Source organism: Carex rostrata, chromosome 7, assembly GCF_964058835.1.
Source record: "Carex rostrata chromosome 7, lpCarRost1.2, whole genome shotgun sequence".
NCBI lineage: Eukaryota > Viridiplantae > Streptophyta > Magnoliopsida > Poales > Cyperaceae > Carex > Carex rostrata.
In genome coordinates this window covers 4,383,013-4,393,963 of record NC_135924.1, presented here as the reverse complement: position 1 = coordinate 4,393,963, position 10,951 = coordinate 4,383,013, and the positions used below count along the sequence as shown (strand labels likewise).

The window sequence follows — 10,951 nt, the reverse complement described above, 5'->3', positions numbered from 1 at the left end:
ATTTTTTTTTTTTTTTTCAAAACGAAAGGATCAGAAAAAAAACACCTCATTTAAACTAAAGGTAGTGCAAACTGCAAAAGGAGATTCAAAATGATATTAAATTGAGTCAAAGATGCACCTGAAAGGCAAACTTCATGTGACCAATAGATCTACATTTTGTATTTTAGTGAAAGAGTTGTTCAATTTGAGAGTACAATATTAATTTTAAGTATTTGAAAAGTAAGATTCAAATTGGGAATTAATTCAGAAATTTAATATTCCTGCAATTGTATTAAGTTGTTGTCATGTATTTTGTGGTAGGTCCAAGTTCATAAATGTATTTCTGAAAGAGCCACACAGTAGAGGGCAGTTCTTAAATCCTTGTCTTTCGCTTTAAAATGTCATTTTTGTTGATTCAAAATTTAATAACACTCAAATTTAATAATAAAATAATTATCATACAGAGAAGACCTCATATTCAATAACAATGAATTCTGACAGTTAAGTCTAGATAACAAAAAAAACAAAAAAAAAGAGAATTCATACTTCCGTTGTAGATTAGAGGGACACGCTCGGTATATTGTTGTGGTGTGTTTCCAACTAGTTTTCTAGGAGGTTGAACACGAAGAAAGCAGATAGGACAAACTGCGAGAGAGCTTAAAAGAACTAGATGTAAAAGAAATCGCTAAGATCAAATTATTTCATTATTTTCGTGTCCAATCATATCCTACATTTTTTTTTTTTTTTTTTTCAAAATTCAAACAAACAATTCGATCAGTTTAACATGATCTTATTATTAAAATATGCTTGGAGACCGCATTTTATATTTTTGAAAACAATGTACTATTTAAAAAAATAATAATAATCATAAAATGTAAAAAACATTTCAGATGTATTGCTTTCAAGTCCGCATCATCTGCATTAACTCAAAAGAGCATCTTTAATATCAAGGCCGTTTGATTTTAAACAGAGTCAATCCGTACACAACCTATAATTCATGGGCCCTTTAATATTAGTGTGGATCTAGTTCGATACAGATCTTAAAGTGGATCAGACGGTCTAGATGCATTAACTCAAAAGATTATTTTTTGAGTTAATGCAGAGGATACGAATTCATTGCTTTCCATCCCATCACCAATTAAGAATTTAGAACACAAGTAAAGATTAAAGAAGTAAAAGAAGCAGAGCATGCAGGCTTTTGAGGTGCAAAGTCACATGGTAAAAACAGAGCGCAGAGCAAAAGAGCATGGTGGTTGGATTGGATTGAATATGAGCACATGTTATGTTATAAAAGTCATAACCAACGAAATAGAGGGGAGAGCAAGAAGAGCACAATTCTACATTTTGTCAACTGATGGATGGATCATTCATTCATTCATTCATTCGATCTAATAATTGTAATTGTAAATTAATAATAGCAGTAGAATGAAGTCACGTGATCACATGCTCTCCCCTCTGTCTCTCTGTCTATCTGGCGTTAGCCGTTAGCTAGACAGCAGCTAACGCTACCACCGCATTCGGAGTCTGTCTCCAATGTGACGTGCTTGCATGACGATATATCTCATAATCCCATAAACAAACAATTTGTTTAGGCCATATTTTAATGTCTCCAAGTAAATTTCTTACACCTAACTCTTAAGAGAGGGACTAATTAATTTATATTTTAAAAGAAAAACACAAATGAATTTGAATATTACATTGAAATAAAATAAGTTGTAAAACTTTTGTATGCACATGCGTCACTCGTGAAATAGTTCGATTTCAACTGTTTAGATTCCTTGTATGAAATCAATTCAATAAATTTGTTGAATTATACTCACCAAACTCTCTTGATAAGTACAACACATGCTAACTTTGTTGATTTCAATATTAAGTCAGCGGATATTCCACTTTTATGAAAAATAAAAAAAATCAAACTTTCTATTTAAACTGCCAAATAAATAGTAAAATTAGAACAGTAAAATAGAGTAAACGCATGATAAGTTAAACCACATCTTTAAATGAATTAACTTAATCTATACTTTGTTTGTAGAGTTCACTATCATAGACAAATATTTATTTTCTAAACTGGTTCTTTAAACAAATTAATTTACTCTACATTTAAACTGTCAAACAAAATATAAATAAAGTAAAATGATATCCTTATTAAATTTTAAGTTTAAGTAGCAATCAAACATAATCTCTATCTAGGATTATGGATCCTCAAAGTTAACTCAAATTTTGAGTTTAGATGCTTTAGATTCGGAGCATCTGATCAAAATCTGAATCAATCCAGTTCAAGATATAATACATGGGGTTCATTTAACTAAAATTCGTGCTAAAAGCAGATCGAACGGTCCGGATCTAAACTCAAATTTGAGTTAACTCAGGTTATATGAATTCCCTATCTAGCCGCCAAAATTTTGAATTTGAAGAGGTAGCATTGACTGGCTAGTGGCTAATGGGCTCGGATCTAGAGACAGAGGATGAATGAGACCTGAACCTGACATGATTGAATGCCTGGTCAACCCTGACAGTTGTAATTAAGGATTTTGTGGACAATGAAATCAAACAAATTAAATGTTTGAAAAAAAAAATGAGAGAATTATGAAATCAAAGAAATATATATATATGCACATGAGTAACGAGTGAGTCTATGGTACTATGCATATTACGATTTGGCACCGTGCTACGGCTCTATACTCGAGTTTTCAAATCCTAACAGTCGATCCGAACCGTTCATCTTGTTCTCCATATTAATATGTGTTTGGAGACCAAATTTTACATTTTTTGAAATTTTTTTACTATTTTTTTAAATTGATTGAAAATCACTGTTTTTGGACGGTCCAGAATTTTCAGATCAAGTGATTTTCTAAATATCTAAAAAAAATAGTAAAAAAATTTTAAAAAATGTAAAATTTGGTCTCCAAACACATATTAATATGGAGAACAAGATGAACGGTTCGGATCGACCGTTAGGATTTGAAAACTCAAATATAGAGCCGTAGCACAGTGCCAAATCGTAATATGCATAGTACACTCACTCCATGAGTAACTATACAATACCTAAAGTTGTTTATTAGAATTTAGAAGATAATGATATGTGGTCGGAAGCGACCTTTGTTCCCTCAAACGAGATATATTGATTTGAGATCTGTTACAAATTTGAGTTCAAAATTACATATCAACCTTTAACACAACTTCAAAAATATTAAAACAGTTTTGTTGTAAAAAATCATCTCTAATAAAGTTTGTACTAGAAACTCTTATTTTAGAATTTCAAGCAGCAAACCTGATAATTAAATTTGAAATCTTTCAAAATTTCCAATTATTATCTGTATTTTATATTGTTTTATTAAAATAAATGAACTTTGGTAGTTATCTGTACATGCAAAACTTAATTATATATATTGTTATATTGTGTTTGTTATGGTTAATAATAAATTAATAATGCTTAATTATACAATTGGTTTGTCACATGCACTTAGTTGTCTGACATGAAGAGGCATGATTGATTATCTGGACATGCAAAAAAAAAAAAATATTTATATTTTGTATCATTTTATTAAAATAAATGAATTTTGGTAATTATCTGTACATGCAAAACTTAATTATATATATTGTTATATTGTGTTTGTTATGGTTATGGTTAAGAATAAGGCTAAATAGTACAATTGGTTTCTGACATATATATGCTGGAAGAGAAGGCACTTAGTTGTCTGACTTGAAGAGGCATGATTGATTAGGTGATAATTCATAATAAGTTGAACATAACTGCCTCATATCATATGCAAATTAATTATAAGTAGCCAGCTCAAAATACGACGCAATAATATGCCTAAATTACTGTATGGTTTCATGGCTTTATTCTTACAATTAGGTTGATTATGTAAATATAAGCAAAAGCAAAATATAAAGTGCTAAATTCTCATTTTTATAAAATTATTATTCATGTATGTAAGATTTCTTCTTATATATATTTTTTAATATTTTTTTTTGAATGATGGAGACTCGAAATTTTATCATCATATAGTGTTAACAGTGTTCACATAACTAAATTAGATGGAAGATTAGTGATTATTACAACTAAATTATACCTTTACTAAAAAAAGCAACTAAATTATAGTTTAGTGACTAATTTTAACAAATGGTAAAATTATTTGATGAGATATCTAGCATATTTAACAAAAAAAAGAATGTCAATGGTCGCTGTCTTTAACAAAAAAAATAAAAAATTAAACTAGTATAAATTTGAATCACATGCTCTCTGCCTTTTAAGTTATGCGCTTGGGCTTACCAACATTTAAATATAAATTCTGAATAACAAATTCAATGTATTCATAGTAGTTGCATACACAGAGAATATATATGTACTGTCTTTGTCATTGTAAGACCAGAAAGCAATACTAATTATAGTATTTTGCAATCAATTAAATTCAGGATGGTTCATTTTTTTTTTTTTTTGTCTTTGTCATGTTTTTTACTTTTAATTTTTTAATAATAGAAATTTTAAAATTTATATGGAAAAAATAAATCATTAGTTGTTGATTTATATTATTTTCTCTACACACATAAAAATTTATCATTTTTTAGTTTCTTTAATACGTTGAAAAATCGACATGTATAAATTATACACATCAATGTATTTTTATAATCTCTTGATAACAATGAAAATATAGTTCAAGTGTCATAATCGTTTACATATGTATTGGAAAAATAATATAAATCAATTAAATTTAGGATCGTTCTTTTTTGTTTTGTTTTGTGTCTTTGTGATGTTTTTAAATTTATTTTTTAATAACAGAAATTTAAAATTTATATGGAAAAAACAAATCATTGGTTGTTGAACTATATTATTTTCTCTACACGCACTTAAAAATTATCATTTTTTGTTTCTTTTATATGAATTAATATGCTGAAAAATCAACATATAAGAATTATCTACATCAATGTATTTTTTATAATCTCTTGATAACAATGAAAATATAGTTCAAGTGTCATAATCATTTACATATGTATTGGAAAAATAATATAAATCATATTTAACAATTTTATTTTGACATTTAATTTTTAAATTTAATGTTATTAAAATTGTAAAAATAAAATATAGTAGGGAAAAAAATGAAGACATTCAAACTCTGCACTATTTTTTTTTTTTTTTTGCCTATTGTATAAGAAACTACAACTTTATATTTTTGGACATGCGTGCTGCTCTGTCATGTAAAATAAGAAAGATGATGCAAAATTGTTATTTGAAATGAAATGCTGCAACTAACATTACTGAATTAAAAATGTACCATCTAGTCAAGAAGAATGGATCAATGGAATACTTAAAGAAGGAATGCATCACATTGCATAGAATTTTGTTTAGGAAAATATATGAGATTGAACATTTTATATTCAAATATTATAATGTTCTGTTGAGCTGTCAACTGTCAATGAACCTCTCATTGACTCTGCCATCCAACCATTCATTGGCACGTTTTGTTTGTTTCTCTTACTTCTTAATTCCTATTAGCTATTGCTTTCAATTTTGTAAGCAAGATTTAATATTGCAACATCACAGGAAAAAAAAAAAAAAGAGACCAACTGGTTATGTTCTTGTAGAGGTATTATCGGATCGGGTAGGGTTCAGATACTATTATATTTGAATTTGTATTCTAACTGTTTGGGTTTGAATTTTAATCCATATACATATTAGTTTCAAACTTGATTGGGTCTGGATCTGAATACCACATTTAATACTACATATTTCGAGTCTAGTATTTTGGTTCCGGATAGATAACCCATAACTTGTTTGTAAATTATCACATCTGGTCTGGATATATACTATTATATTTGGATCCGTATTCTAAAAGTGTTCAGATCCGAATTTCAGTCCATATACATATTAGTTTCAAACCGGGTTGGACTGGGCCAGGATACCGCATTTAATAGTAGATATTTTAGGTCTAGTATTTCAGTTCCTGATGCATATAACTCATAACTTGTTTGTAAATTATCGGATTTGATTTAAATCTGGAGCAATTACATATATATATTACAACTTACAAGCATTGGAATTCAATGATTGAATGAAGTAAACAATCAATAAAGAGAGAAATGAAGAAATTCAATATATATTTACTGCCGTAGAATTAATTTACTGAGAAATTATTATTGTAAGTGAAGTAAGCAAAACATGTAGTGCAAGTTAATTCTTTAAAATTACCATTGTTTGTATAATTAGCGTTCATTTTAAGAAACAATAATAAAAGGAAACTTCATTCAAAGACACAAAATATTTTATACAATATGTGCATTAGTGCATACTATACTATATAATTTATATCATTATCACATAAGGTACCAAGGTAGAATTTAGGTGAAGACAAAGGATGCTACATGTTTACCTCATAATGGCCTAAAAAACAGAAAATGACAGGATTGAAAAAAATAAAGTTTGTAACAATTTTTTTGTGTGGAGGAGATTAAAGAATATAAAAAAATAGTAGGTCACTGTTTTGAAAGAGATGTTAGGATTAAAGGAGACTTTAGCGTGCAATCACGACCGAGACATACCAACTATCATATCTAAGGTCTAATAGACTATATCTTGCTACTTTCTTTTTTTAAAGGTAAGGTGTAGGGGGGAGAGTATTCTCTGCGGAGCTTTTAATCTGGTCTGTTCGTTTTAATCGGATGGACCAGATCAGATTAGTCTAAATTTTGAGATTTGATCTGGTCCGTCCGATCAAAATGAACGGACCAGATTAAAAGCTCCGCAGAGGATAGCGTTCCGGTGTAGGGGTGTGGCGGCAACGTTAACGAGTTATTGGTTTGTCACGAATTGGGTTCAGTTTGAACTCGTTATGAATTGGTTCGTCCGAGTTACGAAAGAGCTGACTTTAGATATCTGAGCTGAAATCTCAGTTTGAAATTATCAATAGCTAGATCGATATAGCTCACAAGCTGACGAGCTGACTTGTTGAGTCTTACTAGATTTTATTTTAAGAAGAAAATAAATTATGCAAACTTTTTGGACTGAGCTAGATAGCATAAAATGCACACACATGCATACAAATTTATAAATTGATTACTTGCCGAGCTAGCTCGCGAGTAAACTAGGTTCCAGTTTAAACTCGTTAATTCTGAACCAAAATAGTGATGAGCTGGCTTGTTAACAGCTCAGTCCAGTAACGAGCGAGTCACGATTGAGTCATGAGCTAAGAATTTTTTTGACACCCCTAATAAGGTGGCAACTTATATTTTTATGATTTATTTACAATTTAATTCAACACACCTATTTTATATCACAATGAAATAAAATAAAGATAAAATGAAGACAAAACTATTTTTTATACACTTTTCGTACAGTTCGACGAGTCTGATACACTTTTAGAGGAGCGCATCAACGCATTAGACCCTTTCGCAAGCAATCCCTCATGATCTGACATTGACATTATTAACCCTCTCGCTGCGCACATAGAACCGCCTTCTAGCCTAATAACAGAGTATAGGTTAAAATGCACCATTGATTTTGTGTCTCAATTATACTTTACATCTATATTTATGTTTATAAAGTTCAAACAGTTGATTCGAACCGCTCAATATAATCTCCATATTAAAATGTGCTTAGAGACCAAATTTTATATTTTTTGAATTTTTTTTTTTACTATTTTTTTTTAGATAGGTACAAAATCACTATTTTTTTATAGTCCAAATGCAGTGATTTTGTACCTATCTAAAATAATATAAAATTTGGTCTCTAAGTACATTTTAATATAGAGATCATGTTAAGCGATTCGGATCGACTGTTTGAACTTTGTTAACGGAGATGGGGTATGATTGGGGCACAAAACTAATAGTGCATTTTAACCCTACTCCTAATAGCAACTATAATATCTCCTTATTTTCGTATAAATGCAAATTTAAATGATCATAATCATAGTAAAATTACAGTTCCAAGACTAATAAGAACTATAATAATAAATAATAAAAGAAAAGGAATAAATATTTTGTGCTTAATTTTAAGAGTTTTTGAGCCCCTTCAAATTTTCTTCTTATTAACAAGTTCCAAAAAATTAATTTCTTAACATCTTATTTAATTTGCCATATGATTCACGAATCACAAATCCATTGACCGAGAATGTCATACAATTTTCCATATGATTCACGCCGAAATTTTATAATATCCAAAAAAAAAAAAAAAAAAATTCAAAATCTACACTCATTTTTCAATTGATTTTCATATCAGCCCAAATCAGAGAATTATTTTCCGAAATATTATTTTTCTGATTCAGTGTCTCTTTCCAGAAAATAATTCTTCGGATTCAAAGGGTCTCTTTTCAAAAAATTATTTTTCAAATTTGAAATTATGAAAAATAATCCTCCAGTTTGGACAGTTTTTGAAATGTTTGTAAAACCTGCGCTGTGCAGATTTGTAAATTTTGAACTTTTTTTTTATATTAATAAAAATACGCATCACAAAAAAAGGGATAAAACCCCACCAATCCAATTATTTTTTTCCCCTTTTTTCTCATAGCCTATCATAAAGCATGCAAATTTAAAATGCAATTAATTTATACCCAATTTCAAGGACAATTCTGTTATAGCGGCGTTAATGATAATTTGGATTTTGGAATTTTGAATTAGAAATCAAGCTGGAATTTTGTCAGTATTATAATGAGTAGGTATGAAACTTGCTGTTAAGCGGTCAATTCTCTGAAAGCATTAACTAAGCATATGGTTAATAAATTAACATAGGAATTAGGAAACGCTTACAAGTGGTATTTAACAAGGACCTACATATTAACATATATATTTATTTATGGGAGGGTTGAAATGCCTCCATTTTTTATGTGTTCATCATGTCTTTATTTTTAAAAACGTTAATAAATCAAAATTCAAAACATAAACATCAAAATAATACCGTTAGATGTGATCTCTGTTATTTTCTCTATATGCCCATAAAAAAATATTACATTTCGATTTTGTTTTTATGTGAATCAATCATTTAAAAAAATCAACGTCTAGAAATTATACACATTAGTACGTTTCTACAAGCTCTTGATGACAACCAAAACAAAGTTCAAATATTACAATTTTGGTACACATGCATAGATAAAATGATATAGAATGTATGTAACCGTTTTATTTTGACTTTTAAATTTTAAATTATGAGTTATTAAAATTTTTAAAAATGAAGGCATAAGGGAGATACAAAATATAAAGGCATTTGAACCCTCTCTTTATTTATTTACTAGATTAATTTCTCTTCTTCTTCTTCTTTTTTTTAATTTTTTTCTCTTTTGGCAATACAATTACCTACTAACCCACAATGATCAACCACACAATGACACAAATTTACATCACTAAAATCTACTAAAAAGAAAATCAAATTTATGTTTTCTCAATCATATCTCACAAATCAATCAAAAATAAGTTTCTACAATTTCTTGCCATCTGATTTGAATCCAACGGCTGAAATTGAACATGACAGTTTCTCTTCCAAAATCCTGACAACCTCAGCCATTGATGGTCTCATACTGGCATTCTCACTGATACACGACACAGCAACGGATGCGAGTGAAATCGCTTCATCCCGATCAAAGTCTAATAATTTCTTATCTACCAAGCGATCGATCTCATCAACTACATTCTTCAATCTCGGTCGCAAAACAGCTGTCAAAAGCTGTTCTTTCTTTGCACAGAACGCCTCGATTCCGGTCAATATCTCGAGCAACAAAACCCCGAAACTGTAAACATCATTTTTCTTGGTAACGGTACCGGATCGAATATAATGCGGGTCAATGTACCCAGGTGAACCTGTTATCTGGTGCGCTGAGCGGGGTTGCACCATGGCTGAGAACCCCAATTTCGCCGACCCGAAATCGCACAATTTGGCACCCATTTTTGAATCGAGTAATATGTTTGACGCTTTTAAGTCGCCATGAATTATTTGGAGGTCGAGTTTTTCATGGAGATATTCAAGAGCTCTAGCAACTTGGATTGCAACTGAAGCCCGATTTTGCCAAGGGAGAACCAATCCAGTATTGTTTCGTAGCTTGTCGTGTAGGTTCCCGTTCGGAGCAAATTCTAAAACTAGAACTCCTTCCTCTGTTTTAAAAGAAGAAAAACAAAATTTTAGAATAAAGTTTTGAACTTTGGTTGTTTTAATAAACGAATTGAAGAAAAAAACAGAGCACTTCTATTAAATGAAAGTTCAAATTCAATAATACGAACCTCTCTCTTCGCAGAATCCAAGCAATCGAACGATATGCGGATGCCGGAGCTGTTTAAGCACATCGAGTTCCTGTTTGAAAATCCGATTTAGGCGTTCGCTTCCTCTGTGAACCTTCACTGCAGCCAAATTGGATGCGGATCCGAGACAACCCGGAACCCGCGCAAGATACACGGTGCTAAAGCCGCCTTCTCCAACCACAGCTGAGGTGAACCCAACTGTCAGAGACTCTATCTCCTTCCAAGCAAATTGTCGCACCGTGTCCTTATTGACTGGTTCATCTGAGACACGGGCCTTTGGTGGGCCCAAGTCTTCCTCGTCAGAGGTGAAGGTGGTACATGCACAGCAGTAAGTCCGGTACCGGCCTAACATGGTACTGTACCAGGAATTATGTTTTGAGAAGGAAATTAGAGAGAGAGACGAGAACAGAGGATTGTGGAGACTTGGGGAAATATATATATAAATGGTTATAGCCTTACAGGTTACTGGATTGATTGGTTTGATAATTAATTAATTAATTAATTTGGGTACTATTACTAGTAGGGGTTTGAAATTGAAAGGGAGAATAAATCTTTTTAGTCTCCATTTGTGGAAAAATGGAGACACTCTTTCAAATGGAATTTTGTTGGTCCACCACCAAATAAATTATTTCATACTTTAATTAATTAATTAATTTGGGGACTAGTACTACTAGCAGGGGTTTAAAATTGAAATGGAGATTCAAACTTTTTGGTCTCCATTTTGAGATAAAATGGAGACACTCTTTCAAAT

At 30.6% G+C, this 10,951-nt stretch overlaps 1 protein-coding gene across 1 annotated transcript; it reads right to left on the bottom strand.

Annotated features, from left to right (window-relative positions):
• Positions 1 to 9,302: 9,302 nt before the first annotated feature.
• On the bottom strand, positions 9,303 to 10,605 carry LOC144557329 (salt tolerance receptor-like cytoplasmic kinase 1). The gene is made up of 2 exons (XM_078305895.1): positions 10,183 to 10,605; positions 9,303 to 10,056 (listed from the first exon to the last, which is right to left on the bottom strand). Exons 1-2 carry the CDS (start codon positions 10,550 to 10,552, stop codon positions 9,386 to 9,388), a joined length of 1,041 nt encoding a protein of 346 aa, XP_078162021.1. The 5' UTR covers positions 10,553 to 10,605; the 3' UTR covers positions 9,303 to 9,385.
• Between the last annotated feature and the right edge of the window lie 346 nt (positions 10,606 to 10,951).

What these genes read in the sequence shown, in the direction of transcription:
- LOC144557329 (XM_078305895.1), bottom strand. Translation starts at nt 10,552, where the DNA reads ATGTTAGGCCGGTACCGGACTTACTGCTGTGCATGTACCACCTTCACC. An exon ending in TGGATTCTGCGAAGAGAGAG is followed by an intron (nt 10,057 to 10,182) that starts GTTCGTATTATT and finishes CTTTTAAAACAG; the next exon opens with AGGAAGGAGTTCTAGTTTTA.